At 44.3% G+C, this 26,669-nt stretch overlaps 1 protein-coding gene across 2 annotated transcripts in view; it reads right to left on the reverse strand.

Moving 5' to 3' along the window:
- Window positions 1-26,669, reverse strand: part of LOC120932456 (histidine--tRNA ligase, cytoplasmic-like) — a 184,115-nt gene that overhangs the window by 38,057 nt on the left and 119,389 nt on the right. For both annotated transcript variants that reach the window (XM_040344818.1, XM_040344817.1), the window contains exon 9: window positions 25,085-25,178. In XM_040344818.1, the coding sequence (XP_040200752.1) occupies window positions 25,085-25,178 (94 nt within the window). The remainder of the gene's footprint in view (window positions 1-25,084; window positions 25,179-26,669) is intronic.

A 26,669-nucleotide genomic window follows, 5' to 3' on the forward strand; every position in this document is an offset into this window, starting at 1 on the left:
CTATGATTCCTGGAATCGTGTGGGTGCCTAGATACTCCTGTGTATGTATACATCCTCATAGCTGTATATCTGCAGTGTGAGATCTCAGGCACTGCTGGCTGTGACTGTTGATCTCAAGAGATTTGATGATGTCAATACTATCAGATTGTGCTCCTGTGCTGGAGGCTCTTAAGCAAATTCCTGTTTCTACAAAGATAGTTGTCTCTGTACAGAAGCATAATGATGAACAAGGAATGGTACACGTCAGTAATGGGTCAGCTGCAAGGAAACTACAGGCAATAATGACGATTAATAGTTTGCCCTTCAGATCCTCTTTAAAAAGTGGAACTTTGCGCACGTATTTATTGTTTGTTCATCAGGCCCCTCCCCCTTGTAAATATATATATATATATATATATATATACACATACACACATTTTTTTTTTTTACATTTTCTCAAAAGGGGGAGGAGGAGCCTGATGAACAAACAATAAATACGTGAGCAAAGTGGGGGATTCCTTTTTTTCAGCAATGCAGCCAGTGCTTTTGCCTTTCTGGTCTATGTCAGAATGATGCCCCTCCTCTCCAGGCAAAACCTCCTTGGATGCCCACATCACAGACACCAGGAGGTTTTGAGGCTGTGTACAAACCATGGTGCATGCACTGTGCAGTGCCTTTAGGTGGCTAGCTACTAGAACCCAAGAGAGATAGCCAGCCAACTGATGACATCCCAAAGAAAATGGCGGACTAAGCAGTGCTGCTGCTTTTCCCAAATGACGGGGCTGGATTTTCTACAAACCCCAGCATACTAGGTAAGAAGGGGTTAATATTAAAATTAATCTGGGGGGGTGGGGGTCGGGGAATTTCTCTTTAAAGCGGAGCTCCACCCTAAAGTGGAACTCACGCTGATCGGAACCCTCCCCCCTCCAGTGTCACATTTGACACCTTTCAGGGGGGAGGGGGGTGCAGATACCTGTCTAAAGACAGGTATTTGCACCCACTTCCGGCCACACAGTTTCGGGTAAACTGCGGGCAGAACGTCACCTCCCGTCCTCCCCCCGTTGTGCTCTGGGAACACTCGGCTCCCAGAGCACAGCGGGAGCCAATCAGCGACGCAGCACGACTCGCGCATGCGCCGTAGGGAACCGGGTAGTGAAGCCGGAGCGCTTCACTTCCTGATTCCCTCACTGAGGATGGCGGGGGGAGCAGCAGAGTGACGAGTGATTGCTCGCCCTCTGCTGCGGACGGCGCTGGACTTCAGGACAGGCAAGTGTCCTAATGTTAAAAGTCAGCAGCTGCAATATTTGTAGCTGCTGGCTTTTAATATTTTTTTTCATGGCACATCCGCTTTAAGTACCTCTAAAGCTCATAATGATTTAGGATTTTGGTCCACTGATTTGATTTTCTGACAGCACTTTTACACCATCCTTTGTTGACAGTGTCTAAAATCTGCAGCACATAACAGCAGTAAATTATTTCTATAATTATTACTCAAAGCATGTAAGGATCAGAAGCATGATGTTTAGAAGCGAATATTGGAAAGCCTTGTCAAAAACAACACGGAGGGTTATTTTTCAATCCACACAAAGACCTAAGAACAATACTTATCAATTCCCTTTCACATTGGGGCATTTTTCAGGCGGTTTTGTGTTAAAAAAAAAAAAGACTCATTTGCAATCCCAATGTGAAAGCCTGCGTGCTTTCAGAGCCCTTTCACACTACCAGCGCCCGAAAAACGCTGGTAAAGCTCCGCGATTTGGCGTTAAAAAAGCGTCTCAATGGGAAAGGGCGCTTTAGGAGCGGTGTATTCACCGCTCCTAATGCGCTGCAAAGAAGCTGCTTGCAGGACTTTTTTTTGATGCCCTGCCAGCACAGCACCTCAGTGTGAAAGCACTCGTAATTGAAAATGCTTTGTTTAACAGATCTAACAGACCAACAGAGAGGAAACAAGGTAAGTTTATTGTTAAGGTGTACATACACTTTAATCAATTTGTTAGCAGATTCTTGGTAAGAGATGGGAATATTTAATACAGTGACAGTTATACATATTCTATATGAAGAACTTCCCCATTCCCCTTCCTATTAGATATTTTCATTAAATATCCATGAAAAATCCAACCAATGTTAGGGATCATGTGGACAGCCATTTAAAAGTTTACCCAATCCCCATGTGAACCCTACACCAACAATGGCATCATGAACATGTGCCTGGCTATTTTTTTTTAACTAGGACATGTCCTATTAAAGCGGGGGTTCACCCTATTAAAAAAAAAAAAAAAAGTTTTTTTTATTCTACCATTACATTCGGCATCGTAGCGCGAGCTACAGTATGCCGGTCTTACATTTTTTATCCCCGTACTCACTGTGCTATGGATCATTGAAGATTCCGGGGAATGGGCGTTCCTATGGTGAGAGAAGGTGATTGACGGCCGGCCCTGGCACGTCACGCTTCTCCGGAAATAGCCGAAATAGGCTTGGCTCTTCATGGCGCCTGCGCATAGCCTGTGCGCAGGCGCCGTGAAGAGCCGAGACCTACTCCGGCTGTCTTCGGGGAGCGTGACGTGCCAGAGCCGGCCATCAATTATCCTCCCTCTCCATAGGCACGCCCATTCCCCGCGGGAGTCGGAATCTTCAATGATCCATAGCACAGTGAGTACGGGGATTAAAAATTTAAGACCGGCATACTGTAGCTCGCGCTACGATGCCGAATTTAATGCTATAATGATGTTAAGGAGGGTGAACCACCGCTTTAAGATGCACTGAATTGCACTTGCCAAAAGAGCCAAGCACAGCCTGACATGGGAGGGACTATACAGTACAGTATACAACCTCATCAATTGAAGTAGAAAAAACAACAGCTTAAATATCTGGCAACCAAGGATATCCTACACTAGAGTGCTGGAAGAGAGATGTCAATTTTAAATACTTCTCTGATCCTCTTGACCATGGCCTCTTAGGAAGGGGATTTTCGCCCTTTTTTCCAGCCCTACCATAATCTTCTTCCTATGCTACCCCATTTGATCAATTCTCTACTCCTATCCCCTGTCCTTACACCACTTATTACCACCATACCTACCAACCCAAAAAATAGCCTCCCTTTGTACACCACTCATAATGGCCTACATTTGTTTAATATGCGTTTAGTCAAGGAAATAGGTTTCAGCTAACCAGGGAATCACTAGAAACAATTGTATGTACAATGTGTATGTAAAACTCTGCGTAAATTGACAGCGCTATATAAGTACCTGAAATAAATAAAATAAATAATACTATGAATCATCTAACTATATACCACTGATGCTAGCGTCCTACTGTAGATGACCACTTTGAGTTGTATTTGCACATATTTTCAGAGTCAAGATTGTTTACAGTATTCAAATGTGTATTTGCCTATGACATGTCGTATACTTTGTTATGAACAATTAAATCTCAGCAAAATAAATGGCCATTTTCAAGAGCCTTTAGGGCAGGGGTAGGCAACCTCGGGCCTCCAGCTGTCGTGAAACTACAAGTCCCATGAGATATCGCAAGACCCTGACAATCACAAGCATGACTCCTAGAGGCAAAGGCATGATGGGATTTATAGTCTCATCCCAGCTGGACTGCTGAGGTTGCCTACCCCTGCTTTAGAGTGTCAATAGTAGTGGTGCAACGGATCGTCATTGATCCGTACCGAAGATATTAATCCAAACCGAACACACATGATCCGCGGATTGATTTCTGAAAAAAAAAAAAAGTTGTGCAGATGTTCAGTCCACATGGTCCACTGGTCATGGCCAGCGGAGGAACGGAGGAGCTTGAATGCCCCGCGTCATTTAAATCCCCTGTATGGAAGCATTTTGGCTTCCCTGTCAAATATAATGATGAAGGAAAGAGGTTAGTGGATAAAACCGTGAGGGTGTGTAGGCACTGTGGCACAAGAAAGCCATATGACAGTGGAAAAACATCAAGCATGGCCAGGCATTTGAAGCGGCATCACCCCGTTGTTTCACTGACAGGAGTGAAAACAAAAGTGAAAAACAAAAGCTGCTCAACAACCGCTTATCACTGCAGCATTTAAGAGCCCCTTGTTGCACAATCAGACCGGGCTAAAGCCTTTACAAATGCCATCGGTGTGTTTATAGGTGCAGACATGAGGCCATTTCTTTATCGTACATCACGGGACACAGAGCGGCATATTCATTACTATATGGGTTATATGGAGTACCTTCAGGTGTTGACACTGGCAATCTCAAACAGGAAATGCCCCTCCCTATATAACCCCCTCCCATAGGAGGAGTACCTCAGTTTTTACGCCAGTGTCTTAGGTGTTGGTCATGGTTTAGCTTGCCTCCGCATCCTTGGGATTAGGTGAGCTACCGGTTCTGTCCAAAGGCCTCAGCGCTAAAGTGGTCAGTAACCGGACCCCAAACCCTTGGGGTATAGCCCATAATGCTTTTCTTTTTAGAGAGCTGGACCCTGGGCCCAGAACTTAGAAACCTTTGGGTGCCTAATGTTTCTGTTGCCAGAGTGCTATATGGGCCCAGGACAGTGGATCCTTCATAGGAACCCAGGGCCTGAAGGTCTAGACATCCCCACGGAGATGGGGGAAGATTGGGCCTCTTGCTTGGCAAAGTCCTGCGGCATGGAGCAGGTAAGTGAGGGGAAAACTTGCGGAACTTGGTTCTTAGCAGGTTTTTTCTGGGGGGTCACAGGGGACATGCCTAAAGTTATGCGCTGCATCTGGCAAACTAGTCACATATCTTAAGATAGGATGGCTCTATGTGTATTTTTTCCCCATAAGAAGTGACCTCCCTTGTAGTGTTGGAAAAGCATTGAGTGGGGCCTGTGTGATATAAAGTGTATGTGTGTGTCAGAGAGCTATGCTTACCTGCAAGCCTCCAGGCGATGCTCCATTAGTCTTCCTCCTCAGAGCCTGCAAGCAGGCAGAACGCTGACCTCCTCGTGGTTCCAGCTGGAGCAGAGAGGCTCCCTTCCCCCCAACCCCCCCCCCCCCATCGGCGGGCGCGCGCGCGTTCACGTGTTATAGGCGCAATTCGCGCCGTTCAGCTGAGGGGGGAAGGGCGGGTCAGTGGTTTAAGGAAGGGGCGGCCCTTCCTTTTTTCGTTCCAAACAGCTCATTCAATACATTGGAACTGGGGAGGAAAGACCAGAGCGGCAGCACGGGGCGCCGAGGACACACAGTGGCCAGAAAGAACATTGCAGTCTTCAGAAGACTGTTTTCAAGCCTAGAAATAGGCTGTTTCTTTTCCATCTCATAGTTTTTCTTTGCAATACTACTCAGGGGGGACAGAATGCTTTTTCTTTCCTGGTTTTAAAAAAAAAAAAAAAAAAAAGGAAAAGATTGAAAAAAAAAAAAAAAAAAAAAGTCATCTAGGGGAGAGGAAGCATTTTTTATCCCCCAAACAGGTGTTTGGGCAATTAACTATTTATAGTTCCAAGTACCAATAAACTAGCAGGTGTACCTCGGTAGTGTACCATGGCATCCGGGTCAGAGGGTACAAGAGGTGGGGATTCCCCCAGAGAGTCTGAGGTCTCGGACAAAGTTATGCCGCTACTTTCCCCACAGGGAACCTTGGGGCCATCGGGATCTGGGGCTGGAGCTGGCGCAGGTCAGTCCAACCATAAGATAGTCTCAGACGAGGTATTACTCACCTCTTTAAAGGAGATGGAGAAAAGAATGGGAAAAATGATAGCCACAGCTATGCGGGGCAGTAAACGGATTAGATCTCCGTCGCCCGAGCGCGGACCCTCAGAAGAGGAGGTCCTTTCCTCAGGGGAATTGGACGACCTCTTGGACAAGGACCAAGTAGGTTCAGGGATCGAAGATCCGGATACAGAGGAGTCTGGAGCAGTCTCCCAAGGGGAGAGCTGGTGGATTCAAGCCTTAACGGACTTGGTCCATAATGCATTCAACTTGCCAGTACCAGATCTCCAGGTATCTACGGTTTCAGCTTTGGGCTCACTGAGGGCGCCTCAAAGCAATGCAGTATTTCCGATCCACCCTCTACTAGAGGGAGTTTTGTTCCAAGATTGGAACAAGCCAGATAAAATCTTCTTACCACCTAAAAGATTCTCTGCCCTATATCCTATGGAAGATACATTTTCCAAGAAATGGGCTACTCCTGCAGTGGACGCAGCCATCTCATGTATTAACAAATCATTAACATGCCCTGTAGAAAACATACAGGTATTCAAGGATCCAGTTGATAAACGCTTGGAAGCACTACTTAAGAACTCCTTCACTACTGCAGGGGCAGTAGTACAGCCAGCTGTGGCTGCGATTGGGGTTGCTCAAGCATTATCGGATCAAGTTAAGCAGATGCTTAAACTTATTCCTGCCCAGCAGGCAGAAGAATTTTCGGATGTCCCTAGGGCCATATGTTTTACAGTAGACGCAATTAAGGATTCTATCCAGCAAGCGTCACGTTTATCGTTATCCCTTATCCATATGAGAAGACTCTTATGGTTAAAAAACTGGGAGGCCGAGCCCCCATGCAAGAAGCTCCTGGTAGGGTTCCCCTTCCATGGAGGACGACTCTTCGGAGAAGACCTAGATAAATACATTCAAACCATTTCAAATGGCAAAAGTACTCTCTTGCCAACTAAGAGGAAGTTTCAGGGGCCTGCGTTTAAACGACAGTACTCCCCTGGGCAGGGGCCCTCTAATGCCAAACAGTATCGACGGCCTCCTGCGAAAGCAAACTTCGGCTTCAACAGCAAATCACAAGGACAGGCTGCTAGAGGCAGAAAGCAGTGGTTTCGCAAACCAGCAAAACCAGCCCCCAAGCCGACCTTATGAAGGGGCGCCCCCACCCACGAAGGTGGGGGGAAGGCTGCGACTCTTTTCAGAGATTTGGGAAGCCAGCATTCCCGACGAGTGGGTACGGTCTTCCGTGGCCACGGGCTACAAATTAGATTTCCTAAGGTTTCCTCCTCTTCATTTCCAGGAGTTGAGGATTCCAAACGATCCGGAGAAAGGAGCCGCATTAATGTCGGCATTAAATCATCTACTTTCCCAGGAAGTAATAGTAGAGGTACCAGTCCTGGAACAGGGGCTAGGTTTCTACTCCAACCTATTCATCATCCCGAAGTCCAATGGAGATGTCAGGCCAATTTTGGACCTAAAGATGGTAAATACATACCTAAAGATCCGCTCATTTCGGATGGAATCCGTGCGGTCAGCAGCTACCACACTCCAAAAGGACGACTTCATGGCGTCCATAGACATAAAGGATGCCTACCTTCATCTTCCAATTTATCAGCCACATCACAAATATCTACGCTTCATGGTGGCTTCGCGTCACTTCCAATTCGTGGCGCTTCCCTTCGGGTTGGCTACGGCCCCCCGGGTGTTCACGAAGGTCCTAGCTCCAATCCTAGCCAAACTAAGGATCCAAGGGGTCACGATCCTAGCATACCTGGACGACCTCCTAGTCATAGATCACTCGTCTCCCGGCTTGGAGCGAGCAGTGGCCCTCACGGTCCAATACCTCGAGAAGTTCGGCTGGGTCCTAAATCGAGAAAAGTCAGCTTTCCTGCCCACAAGGCAGTTGGAATATCTCGGCATGAGATTAGACACAGAACAACAAAGAGTGTTTCTACCTCTGAGGAAGGTCAAAGCCGTCAAGGAATTAATCCTACTGGTTCTAAACAAGAAGGAACCGACTATTCGCCTATGTATGAGGTTACTAGGCAAGATGGTGGCCACATTCGAGGCGGTACCATACGCCCAGAGCCACACTCGCATCCTGCAGGCAGCCATCCTGTCAGCATGGAGCAGAAGGCCACAGGCCTTGGATATCCCGTTGCCGCTCTCATCAAGAGTCCGACAAAGTCTGTGTTGGTGGTTAGACCCTCAGAATCTACTGAAGGGGAAGTCTTTCAGCCCAGTGGCTTGGAAGATAGTGACCACAGACGCCAGCCTGACGGGCTGGGGAGCAATTTTGGATGGTTGTACTCGCCAAGGTACTTGGGCAACGCCAGAGAAGCAGTTGCCCATCAACATCTTGGAGCTCAGAGCTGCTCGACTAGCCCTCAGGGCTTGGACGTCAAAATTGCAGGGGTTCCCGGTGAGAATTCAATCAGACAATGCCACGGCCGTGGCATACATAAATCACCAAGGGGGAACCAGGAGTCAAGCCGCTCAGAGAGGTGAGCTTGATTCTCCTATGGGCAGAGGCTCATGTGCCCTGCATATCGGCAATATTCATTCCAGGAGTGGACAACTTTCAGGCGGACTTCTTAAGCCGCCAGACTCTATTGCCGGGGGAATGGTCTCTGCATCCACAAATCTTTCAAGCACTCTGCCAAAGATGGGGAGTGCCGGACGTGGATATCATGGCATCGAGACTCAACAAGAAGCTAGACAGGTTCATGTCCCGCTCAAGGGATCCGATGGCCTGCGGAACCGATGCGTTGGTTTGCCCTTGGCATCAGTTCAAACTTCTTTATGCGTTTCCCCCGCTCCAGTTACTACCCCGCCTGCTGCGCAGGATCCGGGTGGAGCACATACCAGTCATCCTGGTAGCTCCAGCATGGCCCAGAAGGGCATGGTACTCACTAATCTTAAGGATGGTAGTGGGAGACCCTTGGACTCTTCCTCTACGGCCAGACCTGCTATCGCAAGGTCCGATCCTCCACCCTGCCTTACGGCATCTAAATTTGACGGCCTGGAAGCTGAATCCCTGATTCTCAGGGGTAGAGGTCTGTCTCAGAAAGTAATCTCTACCCTAATCAGAGCCAGGAAACCGGTCTCTAGGGTGATTTATTACAGGGTCTGGAAGGCCTATGTAGGCTGGTGTGAGTCCAAGCGATGGCTTTCTCGCAAATTTACCATCGATAGAGTATTAAGTTTTCTCCAGCTAGGAGTGGATAAAGGATTGGCATTAAGCACAATCAAAGGACAGATTTCTGCTCTGTCAGTGTGGTTTCAGCGGCTGCTGGCCACCCACTCGCTGGTTAAGACCTTCCTTCAAGGGGTCTTACGTATTAAACCTCCAGTTAAATCCCCGCTTTGCCCGTGGGATTTAAACCTTGTTCTGTCAAGTTTACAGAAACAACCGTTTGAGCCGTTGGCTGAAATTCCTTTGGTTTTACTGACAAGGAAGTTAGTATTTTTGGTCGCCATAGTTTCCGCAAGAAGAGTATCGGAACTGGCGGCCTTATCCTGTAAGGAACCATATCTTATTTTTCATAAGGACAGGGTCGTTCTCCGCCCTCATCCTTCCTTCCTACCGAAGGTTGTATCCAGTTTTCATTTGAACCAGGATTTGGTATTACCATCCTTCTTCCCTAAACCTACTTCCAGAAAGGAAGGGTTGCTGCATACCTTGGATATCGTCAGGGCCATGAAGGCCTATCTTAAAGCTACAAAGAAGATCCGGAAAACAGAGGTGCTGTTCATATTACCGGATGGGCCCAAGAAGGGGCAGGCAGCTGCAAAGTCCACCATTTCTAGGTGGATTAAGCAATTAATCACTCAGGCCTACGGCTTGAAAGGGTTGCCTCCTCCAGTATCATTAAAGGCTCATTCTACTAGGGCCATGGGCGCCTCCTGGGCAGCACACCACCAGATCTCTATGGCTCAAGTTTGCAAGGCGGCAACCTGGTCTTCTGTCCACACGTTTACAAAATTCTACCAGTTGGACGTAAGAAGGAAGTCTGATACAGCCTTTGGGCAGGCAGTGCTGCAGGCTGCAGTTTGAGACCCTCGGATTCCGGGGGCTCCTCTTTTTTGAGTTAAATTTAAAATTTAAGATTATTTTTCTCAACTAAGTTGGATTTATTATGATTTGAGTATTTCTCTAAATTAAATCCTTTTGTCTTGGAGATGTTCTCCCTCCCCTCATTGTGAGCATTGCTTTGGGACATCCCATATAGTAATGAATATGCCGCTCTGTGTCCCGTGATGTACGATAAAGAAAAAGGGATTAATACAGCTTACCTGTAAAATCCTTTTCTTGGAGTACATCACGGGACACAGAGCTCCCACCCCTCTTTTTGGGGACCATTTTGGGAGGCATACTGCTTGCTACAAAACTGAGGTACTCCTCCTATGGGAGGGGGTTATATAGGGAGGGGCATTTCCTGTTTGAGATTGCCAGTGTCAACACCTGAAGGTACTCCATATAACCCATATAGTAATGAATATGCCGCTCTGTGTCCCGTGATGTACTCCAAGAAAAGGATTTTACAGGTAAGCTGTATTAAAAATCCCTTTTTTCGGTTGTGCAAAACGAGGGCTTTAAAACACATGCTGAAAGTGCTCGAGTCACGTTACGATATATTTAATTTTTTTTGCTGATCCTAAAAATGATCCGATCCGTGACTCTAATCCGAGAAACGATCCGAACCGATCCGAAAGTTTTTTGATCCGTTGCACTCCTAGTCAATAGCAATGTAAGTGGATTCTCTGTGGTAAGATATAGGTTAAACTCAGTTCACAGCCTTACACTGGTTGTAAGTAGTGGGAGATTTCTTTGCCAAGTTCAGCCACAACCATAAACTTCGGGAAGGAGAAATAACATTTCTACGTAAGTAACAGATGTTACTATAAGCTTGCCTTTTCTTTGCAAGTTATCATCAAGGCAGAGAAAGTGTATGGTTTGTTCAGACATAAAAAGTAAGAAAGAGCTCTATAAACTTAAATCAGTAAGTCTGAAGTCAGAACACAAGGGCAACTCAATCATATACCTAATCAGCTTGTATATAATAAAGTTGTTTAGCTGGAAAGCAGTCACAAATCATGCACAGTGGACTGTGGGAAGGCATAAGAAAAATAAACTTCATGTCGCTATCTCAATTTATTGCTTTCTCTGAAAGGTTGTATCCAGTTAAATGTCAGGGCAAGAAAAGGAAATGATGATAAGTTATGTAGCTAGGATAAGACAATTGCTATAGAAGCAAAAATGTAATTCAGCTGAAATAATGCGGAAAGCAATTTATGCTACTATAGTACTCAGCATGGCTAGGGTTTAGGAGGATACTTTCAGGAAATATGTTTATGGTAGAGGTTAATGCATTTTTCTCTATGCTTTATTTTATGTAATGTGGAACATTTAAATAATCTATAAAGATTGCTCAAGTATGACAGTAATCTCTTGTAGCAATGCTAAATAAATACTGATTATAAAAGTAGGTAAAGAGCATTTATTCATGCTTATAAAATTGGGAAATGGATCATATATGCTTCTCTATTGGCCTGTGAGCTGTAATCTCTATAAACTGCATTGTACTCCCCCAGCTGTATGAATAAGCAAGTTCTTTACACCTGTTTTTTTTTCCTGCTACAGAAAAAAATAATACTATACTAAGGGGTATATACTGTAAATACAATTTTTCAGTTATAACATGCCAGGCATTTATCTTTGATGTGATTTGGCTTGGTGTTCCATAATTTGATGATTGTATTTAACATATTGTATTGAATTTAACACATTGTATTATATATTTTGCATTCTATCTCTAGTAAACATGTTTTTATCAGTGAATAATAATAGTACTCCTTGTCTAAAGACAACTGAGAGTCAGATTTTAAAGTGATATTAAAGCCTATTTAAAAAAAAAAAAAAAAAAAAAAAAAAGAGTATATACTTTCTTGCTCTGTGCAATAGCTCCCAGCTGATTGTGGCTTCACATGTGGACTCTCTGACCAGAAGTGCATTCTTTGACCAGAAGTAAATTCTTTGACCAAAAGTGCCTGAGTTAAAAACCAGGAGTTTGTTATTAACTGCTTCTGCTTGCAAGGGTTGATTTTTTCCCCTCTTTTTCTCTGACACTTTTTAAACAGCTTTTTTTTCATTTTTCTTTCTGCTAATTAAGGGGGGGTTTAATTGTTCACAGGTGTGTGTTTCTTCACAGGTGAGTATAAAGTGGCTGTACAAACTCCCATAGGCGCTGGATCCCAGCTGATGGTGGCTTCACATGTGGACTCTCTGACCAGAAGTGCATTCTTTAACCAAAAGTGCCTGAGTTAAAAACCAGGAGTTTAAAACAGGAGGTAAGATAGGAGTCTTCATTATTTTTTTCAATCACTAAACCAGAACAAGCTTGCAGCTAATAAAGTTGGAACTCTTGATATATAGATTCAGCGGTGCAGCAGACGCTCTCACCTTAGTCTGCTCACCCCAGGGATAGTGAGAGCAGGACGCTCTCAACCAAGTCGGCTCTCCCCAGGGATAGTGCAACCAGGCAGGGTCCTCTCAGCTCTCGGCTGCTGCAGACACAGCACAAAAAAACAGGACTCCCATAGTTTAACACAGGGGTACATATCCCCCCCCCCACACCCCCCCTAGGCAATTGATCCAGGGTTGCACCGATCACCCGTTGAGGGGTCAGGAAGGAATTTTTTTCCCCGGTCGCTGCAGATTGGCACAGCACGCCTGGGGTTTTTCGCCTTCCTCTGGACCAATCGGGGAGAGAAGACTTAACGAGTGACGGCTCACTTGGACAGTCTTCCGCCCATCACCATATAAGACCCCCCCAATCAACATTACTTCCCTGCGTCAACACAAGATCGGCAGTAAAACACCGTCAAGAAATCTATGATTTCATCCTTCAACACGATCTAGACTGTCTCTTCATCACAGAAAGCTGGCTGACAGCCGACTGCAACACCATTCTAACAGAATTGGTGCCAGCAAATTATCGCATTCAAATCAAAACAGAGTGGGGCAAAGAGGGGGGGGGGCTGGCGGTGATCCACAAGACTCACCTCTCGATCACCAAACCAGTCCTTCAAAACTCGCTTCCATTCATGGAAACCCTCACTCTGCAGCTGCAAACAAATCCCCAAGATACGGTCCATATGCTACTTTGCTATAGACCACCAGGCCCACCGCACCTTTTCACGTCATTGACGGAATTCATCTCCACATATACCCTAAACATCAAACACCTTTTGGTGCTTGGGGATTTCAACCTCTGGGCCAACTCCTCGCTGGACCCCGTAGCCGACGCCTGCATCGACCATCTGGAAGGATTAGGTCTGCAGCAACTAATACAAGGCCCCACTCATGCCTCAGGCCATAAGCTTGATCTCATTTTCAAACAACATTTGGAAATTGACGTCCTGGGAAATGAGCCGCAACCATGGACTGATCACCATGCCATCAAATTCACAATCACCAAAAATGCCAGCCCAAAAAAAACGACAAAACCGGTGACAACTCACTGGACTAGATCTCAGAAGAAGCTCCACTCGGAACTCTTCAAAACAACACTAGGGAACAAAATAAAAACAACCCAACAAAAACAAACAGCCACAGAAACACTTGACTTAGTAGCACCAAAACGCAAAACTTGCATCCGGAAAAACAACTCCAGCTGGTTTAACCACTTAAGGACCGGACCAATATGCTGCTACCTGACCCAAGGGGTTTTTACAATTCGGCACTGTGTCGCTTTAACAGACAATAGCGCGGTCGTGCAACGTGGCTCCCAAACAAAATTGGCGTCCTTTTTTCCCCACAAATAGAGCTTTCTTTTGGTGGTATTTGATCACCTTTGCGGTTTTTATTTTTTGCGCTATAAACAAAAATAGAGCGACAATTTTGAAAAAAATTCAATATTTTTTACTTTTTGCTATAATAAATATCCCCCAAAAACATATATAAATTTTTTTTCCCTCAGTTTAGGCCGATACGTATTCTTCTACCTATTTTTTGTAAAAAAAAATCGCAATAAGCGTTTATCGGTTGGTTTGCGCAAAATTTATAGCGTTTACAAAATAGGGGATAGTTTTTTTGCATTTTTATTAATTATTTTTCTTTTACTACTAATGGCGGCGATCAGCGATTTTTTTCGTGACTGCGACATTATGGCGGACACTTCGGACAATTTTGACACATTTTTGGGACCATGGTCATTTTCACAGCAAAAAATGCATTTAAATTGCATTCTTTATTGTGAAAATGACAGTTGCAGTTTGGGAGTTAACCACAGGGGGTGCTGTAGGATTTAGTGGTCACTTAGTGTGTGTTTACAACTGTAGGGGGGTGTGGCTGTAGGAATGACGTCATCGATCGAGTCTCCCTATATAAGGGATCACTCGATCGATGCAGCGCCATAGTGAAGCACGGGGAAGCCGTGTTTACATACGGCTCTCCCCGTTCTTCAGCTCCGGGGAGCGATCGCGACGGAGCGGCTATAAACAAATAGCCGCGCCGTCGTCCCGGATCGCTCCCCGAGGGAACCCGATCGCCGCGTGTAGCGGGGGGGGGGGGCTAGGGGTCCCGATCGGACCCCCCACCCACGTCTAGGCAGGGACGTACAGGTACGCCAATGTGCCTGTACGTGCCATTCTTCCGACGTATATGTACATGCGGCGGTCGGGAAGTGGTTAATGACCAGCTGACGTTGCTAAAGCAAGAGCGTAGAAGAGCAGAAGCTGCGTGGAAAAGGTGCTCTTCAGATAAAAACCACACCATTTACAAGATAATAACAAAGAAATATCACAAAGAAATCTTCACGGCCAAAAAAAATCATTTCTCCAACATCATCGCAAATGCCCTTAACCGCCCCCGAGAACTCTTCAAGCTGGTCACTCAGACTATGAATCCAGTTTGTTTAGAGGCCCCCAATTCTGATTCACAAGAATTTTGCAATGAATTATCGGATTATTTCATTAATAAAATTGAAAAAATCCGTGAAAGTATTCAGTAAAATGGAACCATCACCAACTCCCCCCCCCAAATCACAAACCCAATACCCACATAAATCCGCCGCAATCACCAAAATTCACTCTAAAACCCATTTCCATCGATGCCACTAAAAACATCATCAGGACTCGCGTAATAGCACAGCACCCAATGATATCATCCCCACTAAACTGCTGAAAGAAAGTGCCGATATACTGGCACCAGCTATCACGCAGCTCATAAACCAATCATTCAAGGAGGGCATGGTGCCCACCTTGCTAAAACGAGGTACAATAAAACCAATTCTAAAAAAAACTACCCTCGACCCCAAAGACCCAAACAACCGGAGGCCCATAACAGGTCTAAATGTCTTCTCCAAGGTAATGGAGAAAGTAGTTGTACAACAGCTGCAACTGCATTTAGACACCCATAAATTACTCGACCCGTTTCAATCAGGCTTCCGTCCGGGTCACGGAACAGAAACGGCGCTGCTCAAAATATGGGATGACGCTCTAGAGGCCGCAGACGAAGGAGAATCTTGTCTCCTGATACTGCTGGACCTAAGCGCGACTTTTGACACTGTAGACCACGGACTACTACTGGCTAGGCTAGCTGAAGTAGCCGGAGTCGCTGAAGGTGTTTTACCCTGGTTCTCCTCCTCCTTGGAAAACCGATCACAAATAGTGAAACTGGGGTCTTTCACTTCTGAAAAACGTACGGTGTCATGCGGAGTCCCTCAGGGATCTCCCTTATCGCCTGTATTGTTTAATATCTATCTTCGCCCTCTCTTTGAAATCATCAGTAACCAGAAGTTACTTTACCACTCCTATGTAGACGACACACAACTGTATTTCCGCATCTGCAACAAAAAGGATCATTCTCTTGGACTAGAGAAATGCCTCACTCTAATAAATAACTGGATGACAAACAGTTATCTTAAACTCAATGGTTCGAAAACAGAACTTCTCCTGTTTCACGCTAACCGGAAAAATCACCCCGCGTCAACATGGACTCCCCCACCCATTCTGGGTAAAACTATCACCCCTAGCACCAAAGTCAAAAGTCTCGGAGTCATTTTCGATACATACATGACAATGGATGCACAAATAGGGTCAGTAGTCAGCGGATCCCACCATCTGCTGCGCCTACTACGCAGACTCACGCCCTTATCCCGAAAGAGGACATTGCAGTCGTGGTGGGAACAATCATCAATTCCAGACTCGACTACGCAAATGCCCTCTATATAGGACTCCCCAAATACCAAATCACTCGTCTGCAAGTCGTTCAAAATACGGCCGCTCGACTAGTGACTGGGAAAAAAACATGGGAATCAATCTCACCTTCACTGAGATCCCTTCATTGGTTGCCAGTAAAAGACAGAATCACTTTCAAGGCACTCTGCCTAATACATAAGTGTATTCAAGGCAATGCCCCCCAATATCTATGCGAAAAAATAAAAGCCCATAACCCCAATCGCATTCTGCGATCCACCAATCAAAACCTCCTCCAGATACCCAAAGCCAGATACAAGTCCAAAGGAGATCGAAGATTTGCAGTCCAGGGACCTCGCCTGTGGAATGCACTACCAACCACCATCCGACTGGAGTCGGACCACTTGGCCTTCAGGAGAAAGATTAAAACCCATCTCTTCTGAGGTCAAGGGGTTCCTTACCCTTGAAATGGATACAGCGCCCAGAGGCGATTCAGTTCGCATGTGTTGCGCTTTACAAGTCTCTCTCTCTCTCTATATATACACTTTCTTGCTCTGTGCAATGATATTGCACAGAGCAGTCCCTTCCCTTGTCTTCTGGAGCATCCTGCTGGCACTCTCTGCTCCTTTTTCCTGCAGGCACCCAGATACCAAGCTGTGTTCTATGGGAGCACCTGTGCAGGCTCAAATTCCAAGCCGGGCTTTGTGCATCAATAGACACCCGCCACACGGCTTGGCCACTCCACCTTCCTCACAGGATTTGACTGACTGTTCATGTCAGGTCAGGAAATCCAGTATGATGTGAAAAATTCAAATGAGGCAGGCAGGCAAGCAGCCAGCCATATACAGAGTTGAAATACAGACATGTAAAAATAGCCTGAAATTTGTGCAGGCATCTCTGGATGCACCATTAGAAAGTTCTGGAGCTTTCCTGCCTCACATGCATTCCTATTGGCCAATTCTGCTGTTCACAATACTAATGGGCCAATAGGAATATGTGGTGCTTAGGACCAAGCTTCGACACTACCCTAAAGTTTAGGAGCATTGATTGCCATGGCAGGAAGATTTGGGAGGCTGTTACAGGTATAGGTATGCACCTACACGTTCATGCTGCACTGCATATCTGTCACTTATGTTAAGTCTATATCTACTAGTCCATCCAACACTATGCTAGCCACAAGTTGACAATACTGCTTTCTAAGGGTGGATACATTGCTCCTCCATAGATACAGTGGAGAAGGAGTTTAGCCAACCTAAGGCAAAAAGGCTGGATCATCAGGTGAAAATACAGGAAAAAAATGTCTGAAGATACTTTAAGAAAATGAATGCAGTCACCACATCTAAAGTTGGTCAAACTGCAAAATATTACATTTTAGTTATTTGATGCAATGTTTATAGAATATGGCTTTACACTCCTGTAGATTTTGGATAAAGTGGTTAAAATTATTTTATAACTGTATACCAACTGAAGTTCCACCTTAATATATTACCATTTGTGATACCTGCTTTTTATTAGCAAGGAACATGAATGGTGTAATGCAGAAGAGCATCAATACATTGTGTTTTGTTTAGCAGACCCAACTGAACAGCAATTGATATTTACGGTATTTTGTACACTCCTTCCCTTCCTGTAATACATTTTCCAAGCCTAGCCCTTAGCATTTTGTTATTGGATCTATAATTTATGTTCGTACTTCATTGCCCTGAAATTCTACATGTTCCTGATACATTTCCACAGGCATAACTACACTTTAATTAGCTTCAGCCAGATGAAATATTTTGCCAGGGCAAAGCCCAATTATTTTGTGTTGCAGTGTATGCAAAAATAACTGCTGAAGATACACAAAATGCCCCCTGGTCTTGCATCTCTTCATTTATCATAGGCACCTTTAAATAAGAACTCTAGACAAATTGTAAAAATCTATATTTAGTCCACATCACAAAAAAATACATATATTTTTTTAAATTTCTTAAACAGTGCTTCCCCCCCCCCCCCCCCCAAAAAAAAACAGTGCACCAGCTGAAATTTGTTATCAGAGTGACAGTAGAATTTTCTTAAAGCAGTGTTTCACCCTGCAGAACAACTTTTTAGCATAAAATTCGGCATAGTAGCGCGAGCTACAGTATGCCTGTCTTAATTTTTTTATCCCCGTACTCACTGTGTAATTGTACATAGAAGATTCCGACTGCCCGCGGGGAATGGGCGTTCCTTTCAAGAGGGAGGGTGATTGACGGCCGGCTCTGGCACGTCACGCTCCCCGAAGACAGCCGGAGTAGGTCTCGGCTCTTCACGGCGCCTGCGCACAGACTATGCACAGGCGCCATGAAGAGCCAAGCCTATTTCGGCTATTTCCAGAGAAGCGTGACACGCCAGAGCCGGCCGTCAATCACCTTCCGTCTGGATTGGAACGCCCATTCCCCGTGGGCAGTCAGAATCTTCTATGTACGATTACACCGAGTTTTTTTTTTTTTTTATAGGGTGAACCCCCGCTTTAACTGAATGCTAAAATAAAGAGGAAGATGAAAAGGAGAACTGCCAAAATCATACAGTCTCTATTAACTCCAACAGTTTATTGTACGTACAATTCAGCAGCCTGCCAGGATGCAATGCTCAGACCTCATAATTAGGTATATGTAAACCCAAACTTTAAAATGTTATATACGTTCTAAAACATAATAATGTCAGCATGCCTGGCTGGCGATACTACCATTGTGCAGGGGGTTCCTGGTATAGGATGACAATGCTCAGGCCCCATCTCCCAAATGTAATCTTGTGTCATCACTATGTATCAAGGGCTTCCTAGGGAGACTACAAATGGTCGTTTCAACATAAACACGTGTAAGGTTAAATTTTTCCACCATTGGAAGAGCAGCCTGAGCATTGCCAACACAGAATAGCATGCATAAAAGGTATTTTCCATAAATTCCTTTTCTCTCTGATCATTTTAGCACACAAGCGGATCAGTGGCGGCCCGTCCATAGGGGCGCCCGGGCGCCGCCCCCCATCACACAGTCAGTAAAAAAAAAAAAAAAAAAAAAAATGTTTTTTTAAATCTGTCCCTTTAAGAATTTTTTTTTGCCAAAAAAGGGCCTTATGTCCGCGCGCCGGACGCCGGGAACAGTCCTTTAGGAGTAGCGCCACGTCTGTGCAATCACGGGATTGCAGACGCGGCGCTACATTGGCACGAAAAATATGCCTTTGTGGCGCTCTCCATCGCGCCACTTGCTTCTGGCGCGATGGAGTGTATTGTTATGGCCGGGCGGGTGCATACACTGTCTGTGTGCACCCGCCCGTCTCTGTGCTCGTTCCGACGTCACTGGGAAAACCGGAAGTGACGTCGGGTCAGCTCGAGCTCACTGCGCCCGACCGAGGAACAGGTAAGCCTGCCTGTCTCTACATCGGCGGCCGCTTCACAGCAGCATCCAACCCCTCCCGCGATTGCCACTATCGTATTTCCACAATCGTATTCGGCGGCCGCCGGCCCCCCCCCCCTACTTATTCAAAGTTTCAATTTTTTTTTTCTATTGATTATTCGTCGGCAGCACCCCCCCCCCCCCCGCTTATTCAAAGTGTTTTTTCTATTGATTATTCTTCGGTGGCCCCCCCCCCCCCCGCTTATTATTAGTCTTTTTTTTGTAATATGCTTAATCCAATTTCTTTTTTATATATTTTTTAATATTGGTTTTTTTTATTTAATATTAGTTAAATATATTAAGATTATTAACAGTTTATTTTTTATATTTGATTCAATTTAGCATTAAGTATAAAAAAAGTTTTTTTTTTAATAACTGGGGGGGGGGGGGGTGGTCTGGTGGGGTAGTGTTACCGCCCGCTGTAGTGTTACTTGTGCTGTAATGAATTTTTACATAGAAAAGAAATGTTGTTAATAAATGGGTAAATGAATTTAAAAAAAAAGATTTTTCCAATAACGGTTATTAAAAAAATCTTTTTTTTATAATTCATTTACCCATTTATTAACAACATTTCTTTTCTATGTAAAAATTCATTACAGCACAAATAGCGTCCGGTAACACTACCCCCCCCCCCCCCCCAGTTATTAAAAAAAAAAACTTTTTTATACTTAATGTGCAGGGAAAATATCGGCCGTCAACACCACCCCACCCCCCGCTTGCAAATTGTCCTGCGACTTGGGACTGGAAAGTTGCAGGATAAGTTGGACCCGATGATTTCCAATGAGAACTGTTCATATCTGTGCAACTTTGAAGTAGTCCCTGCATTACTTTTGTCCCACCTTGATGTGACTTGAGGTCCATAGACCTCCAGAATACATAGGCATTGCTTCAAGTCGCTGCAAAATCGCACCAAAAAATTGTGGCAGAATCTTGCGACTTTCAGGCTAATGCAGTCTGAAAGTTGCACAATTCTACTGCAATTTTGATGTGACTTAAAGCAATGCCTGTGTATTCTGGAGGTCTATGGACCTCAAGTTGCATCAATGTGGGACCAAAGTAATGCACAGACTACTTTGAAGTCGCACAGATATGAACGGTTCTCATTGGAAATCATGGGGTACGACTTGTCATGCAACATTTAAGTCCCAAGTCGCAGGACAAGTAATTCCTGCAGTCTCTGGTAATCTTGTGCAGTATGTCCGCAGTCTCTGGTAATCTTGTGTAGTATGTCCGCAGTCTCTGGTAATCTCCTGCAGTATGTCCGCAGTCTCTGGTAATCTTGTGCAGTATGTCCGCAGTCTCTGGTAATCTTGTGCAGTATGTCCGCAGTCTCTGGTAATCCTGTGCAGTATGTCCGCAGTCTCTGGTAATCTTGTGCAGTATGTCCGCAGTCTCTGGTAATCTTGTGTAGTATGTCCGCAGTCTCTGGTAATCTTGTGTAGTATGTCCGCAGTCTCTGGTAATCTCCTGCAGTATGTCCGCAGTCTCTGGTAATCTTGTGCAGTATGTCCGCAGTCTCTGGTAATCTTGTGCAGTATGTCCGCAGTCTCTGGTAATCTTGTGCAGTATGTCCGCAGTCTCTGGTAATCTTGTGCAGTATGTCTGCAGTCTCTGGTAATCTTGTGTAGTATGTCCGCAGTCTCTGGTAATCTCCTGCAGTATGTCCGCAGTCTCTGGTAATCTTGTGCAGTATGTCCGCAGTCTCTGGTAATCTTGTGCAGTATGTCCGCAGTCTCTGGTAATCTTGTGCAGTATGTCCGCAGTCTCTGGTAATCTTGTGCAGTATGTCCGCAGTCTCTGGTAATCTCCTGCAGTATGTCCGCAGTCTCTGGTATCTCCTGCTGTATGTCCGCAGTCTCTGGTAATCTTTTGCAGTATGTCCGCAGTCTCTGGTAATCTCCTGCAGTATGTCCGCAGTCTCTGGTAATCTCCTGCAGTATGTCCGCAGTCTCTGGTAATCTTCTGCAGTATGTCCGCAGTCTCTGGTACTCTTGTGCAGTATGTCCGCAGTCTCTGGTAATCTTGTGCAGTATGTCCGCAGTCTCTGGTAATCCTGTGCAGTATGTCCGCAGTCGCTGGTAATCCTGTGCAGTATGTCCGCAGTCTCTGGTAATCTTGTGCAGTATGTCCGCAGTCTCTGGTAATCCTGTGCAGTATGTCCGCAGTCTCTGGTAATCCTGTGCAGTATGTCCGCAGTCTCTGGTAATCCTGTGCAGTATGTCCGCAGTCTCTGGTAATCCTGTGCAGTATGTCCGCAGTCTCTGGTAATCCTGTGCAGTATGTCCGCAGTCTCTGGTAATCTCCTGCCCATTTCGAGTCCTTCATTACTAACAGTGTCATATTTTAGTTTGTTTGCACCGATCTGTAAGGCTGCACTATATACCATGATTTGTGATGCTGGGGCTGTTTACTCTGTGCTGTGACGCTGAGCTGTACACTCCTGACATTCAGTGGAAGCAAGTGGAATACAGGGGACGGAGTGGTGGATTCTATAAGGGGTGTGGCTTATGAGAAGTGGGAGGGACCAAATGTGGAAGGGCGGGGTATTGCGCCCCCCCATCATAAAACTTCACCAGCCGCCACTGGCTCCGCTTAGTATAATCATAGACTGTTTCAGCTGAAGGTGTGGGGATGACTTCTAGCATCCATAGAGGGTATGAAATTCAATTTTGTAACCCGATACTACCAACTCATTTGTCCTACACATAAATTAGCCAATAGTCTGTGAATGCTGTGAGGGATTAGCTCGTGGAGATCACCTTTTCTGAAACACAGTCCGCAAGCAGGCACTTTCTTTTAAGTCTGGCGGATGCCAGATTTTATTTGTAAAAATGGTTTGCAGGTAAAAATAAACAAAACAGTAAATTAAATCCTTGCCGTCCGGCGCTAAACTAAACAAACAGGATCTCCTCTCTATAGAGGTCCCCATCACCCACAAAATAACAATAAAGCAAACCTTTTCTTGCAGTTACTTTCCATAGAGCCCCTCACACTCAGGTTCCCTCCTGAGTCTCCAAAAATCCCAGCACACTGTTGTGCTCACTTCCTGGTCTTTTAAAGTCCACCTGACTGTGGACTCCAGTGGACCCAAACATCCGGACCGGATTCCTAGCCAGCCCCAGAGGCAGTGAAACCTGGACCGGATTCCGGTTCACTCCCTCATAATGAAACGAATGCGAGGTGAAATGTACCCATTGTCATGTATCGCACCTCGCATACAGTCACAATGCAAAAAGAAGTTTCCCTACCCTAAGCTGGACTAGTTGTTTATGATCTAAAAACGGAGCTGTGTACTCCAATGAACAAAAAAAAAATATTCTACAAACAAAATCTCAATGACTATATTTTCAATTTTAGACATACAGTACATTATTATTTGAAATGTGGTCTACACTGTGTGCGACAAGAGAGTATTTAGACCAAATTTTTAGTTTGAATGTTTTTATTAAAGTTTTCCAGTTCACAGGAAGAAAAACAGAGAACCAATTACCGTATTTATCGCTGTATAACACGCACATGCGTATAACACGCACCCCAAGGGAAGTTTCAGGAAAAAAAAAAACTTTCCACAGCCCCCTGCGTATAACACGCAGGCACAGTTTACCCTCTATTTTCATTGTAAAAAAGTGAGTGTTATACGCCAAAAAATACAGAACTTGCATACAGAAATGACAAATTCCAAGTACAAACAAGATGAGGACAATGTTAGCAGTATGCAACTTAACATAACAATGTGTACAATTGAAGAACCATTAGGGTCAAACCCAAAGAGGAATAAGGTGATGCAATTGAGGGACTCTGATGGACTTATAGAGAAACCGGGCATGCCTTTATGGCACCCAAACACAGCTATTGGGAGCAAACTGTTAGTGAGTGGGGGCACTTACAGCCTACACTGGTCTTTTTATCTTACTGGTTTTCCGAGAAGTATATTCGAGTCACTCTTCGTCCCAGATAACACAAATGTATCCGACTCATCGTCAGGGATGGTGTTCCAGGGATAATTACCTAACTCTATATTGAATTATAGTCATGTGCATTTTGTCTGGTGTAGCTATAGGCCCTAGTGGGGAGTCTTAGTCAAATCATAATTTTTATGCATATTATGTAATGAGGGAGGGTGTGGCCTAAGGAGATCAATAACCTATATCAAGGTGTGCATAAATATTGCATAGATTATTTTCCTCAGGCAAAATAGACCAAAAAAAGAGATGTAACTGACTCTGAAAAGTCAAAAAATGTAAAAAGTCTTTCAGAGGGATGCACCACTCTTGAATTTGCTAAGCAATGGCTCATGATCACAGAACCATCAAAAGTTTGTTGCAAAGAAAGAAACGTGTTGAAGAAAAAAAAAAAAGGTGAAAGCTAACTGCCAAAGATTTAAGAATCAAATTATGAAGCTACCAGGAATCCATTATCCTCCAGCGCTGTCATATTCCAGAATTGCAACCTGGAGTGCCCCGAAGTACAAGGTGTTCAGTGTTCAGAGACTTGGCCAAGGTAAGGAAGGCTAAAACCTGACCACCACTGAACAAGACACATAAGTTGAAACGTCAAGACTGCGCCAAGAAATATCTGAAGACAGATTTTTAAAAGGTTTTAGAGACTGATGAGATGAAACTGACTCTTGATGGACCAGATAGATGGGCTTGTGGCTGGATCAGTAATGGGCACAGAACTCCACTTCAACTCAGACGCCAGCAATGTGGAGGTGGGGTACTGGTATGGGTTGGTGTTATTAAAGATGAGCTACTTGGACCTTTTTTTGGGATGAAGATGGACTCAAAATCAACTCCAAAACCTACTGCCAGTTTTTAGAAGACAACATTTTCTTCAAGCAGTAGTGCAGGAAAAGTCTGCATCTTACAAGAAGACCATGATATTTAGGCAGGACAATGCTCCTTTGCATGCACCAAACTACTAAATTGTGTGGCCAGCCAGTAAAGGCCTTAAAAATTAAAGAATAATGACATGGCCCAATTCTTCACCTGACCTAAGCCCTCTTAAGAACTTGTGGGCTTTTCTTAAACGGGAGATTTATTGTGAAGGAAAACAGTACAACTCTCTGAACAGTGTCTAGGAGGCTGTGGTTGCTGCTCCATGAATGGAAGGCTTAAAAGTGTTCTTATGAAAAAAAGGGGGGCTATACTGGTCACTGATTTTTCTTTGAAATGCCAGAAATGTTTATTTGCAAATTTTGAGTTGTTTGTTAATTATTCTCAGTTTAACGGATTAAAATAAAACACAAAGTCTGATTTTTGTTACGCGGTGACGTAAAACACTACGACGTGCTGAGAAAAATTAAGTTCAATGCTTCCGAGCATGCGTGGATTTTTGACCGATGGATTTCCACACAGATGGTTGTTTTTTTCCATAGGAAAAAATTAAAACATGTTCTATTTTTCTTCACTGATGGAAAACAAACCGATGGAGCCCACACACGATCGGTTTGTCTGATGAAAACAGTCTATTGGTCTGTTTTCATCGGACAAACCGATCGTGTGTACAGGGCTTAATAGTTGCTCAATAATTGTTTACACATAAATATTCTCCTAAGAAAGCCAAAACCTCCCCTTTACCTTTCTTAAATATTTAGGTTTAACATTTTGGATTGACCGAAAACATTGTAGTTGTTAAATAAATTATATTAGTCCTAAAAAATACAAGTTGCCTAATAATTGTGCATGCAGATTATATGTTCAGAATAAAGCAGCCAAAAAGAGTTAAAGGGGCACTTAAATTCAAAGGTTTGGTTGCACAGATAAAGAAAGCGCCACAGATAAGACAGCGCCTATTAAAACATATGGAAATAATTTTTTTGATTGCTCACTATGCCTCATACCGTTTAGTTTGATGAATTCACCCAGCCGGTCTACGATCTCAGGTCTCATCTCTTTCTCTTCAATCATTTCACTCCTGACCTTGTCCCAAGGAACCTGGAACAGACAAGTGATTTGTTGTTTTTTGTTTTATTTCTAAACTGTCTGAATTACGGGAGTTGCTATATTGCCACCAGAGAAAACTGCGCGCGTTAATGAAAAATGCCAGCCAAACGGCGTCAGTGACATAAGGATGTTGAAAATAGATGGTGATGGCTGCTGTTAGAAGACACATGCTAATTCCTGACTGCAGAGCTATGAAAAGTTGTCTCTTTTCCTAAATCTGCCTCAGACCTTAAATGCCACCCCAAGGCCAGGTTTAAATGATATTCCTGCACGTTTGCAGATCTGTTATCAAAGTATGACTTTTTTCAGTAGTTTCTGCATATGTCTTTGTAAGTCCTTATACGTTTAATATTAAAATTGACCACTTTGACATTTTCCAGACCTTTTGTTCTTTCTTTACCTTTTTTCTAGCTTAAATTGTTACAGTAATACAAGATGTTAAGGAAAATCCCTGGTTTTATTTAAAATCCAAATATGGAGGAAAAATAAAAGCTGCACTGACAAAACCCATCTTAAACCAGCCATAGACATAGTTCGAATCACTGTGTTCTCCCGGCAGGGATGGCTTCCCCCACCTCTCCGTCAGGGGAAAACAATGGCTCCACAAGAGGGACACAGTCAGTGTTGATGGGGGAATCGAGTGATTGCAGAACAGAAAATCGCTCTGTCTATGGCCAGCTTTAGTCTCTCTCATCTGCGGCTCTGACAGTCTCTTGTTTCAGGTGCAAAGGAAAAGAAGAGTAAATGTAAGGCTAGAGTTCTCCCATAATATCAATGCATTGTAAGGCTTGCTAGAGTTCCCCCATAATATCAATGCTTGTGTAGAGATGTATCCTTTAACCCAAAGGTTCTTGGATTAATTACACAGAAGCTAGGAACAACCTTGTGTACGAGCAGAGAACAATAACATAGATAAGGTGTGCAGAAGGAACAAAGTTTAGTTGGTCACACAGAAAATGGACTGCTATGTTTTACACACGTTGTATAATCGTGACATACTGTATTACTTGTATAACCTAATTACTTAAATACGTTTGGCTGAGCCAAGGGCGTTCCTTTTTTTGTACGTTTTGATTAGGTGTAGTGTGCACGAAAAATAAAGTCTAGTTTTGGATTCACCATATTGCTGTGTGTGTCCTGACTCGCCTATGCATCAGAGAGCTCCATACATCCAGAAGTCCTAAAAGCCCGGGTCCAATTGAACCACCAATCTCATGCCGCGTACAGACGGCCGTTTTTTGTGATGAAATAAAACAATGTTTTAAATCATGAAACAAAACAACGTTTTTCAAACTTCATTTTCAAAAACGATGAAGCATACACACCATCGTTTTTTTAAAATGCTCTAGCAAAGCGCGGTTACGTTCAGCACGTACGGCGGCACTCTGTTACATTGAAGCTCGCTTCATAAATTGCTTCTGAGCATGCGCGGGTTTAAAAAAGTCGTTTTCAATGTCGTTTTGCCCACACACTATCATTTTA

Source organism: Rana temporaria, chromosome 3 (genome assembly GCF_905171775.1).
Source record: "Rana temporaria chromosome 3, aRanTem1.1, whole genome shotgun sequence".
In the NCBI taxonomy this organism is placed as follows: Eukaryota; Metazoa; Chordata; class Amphibia; order Anura; family Ranidae; genus Rana; species Rana temporaria.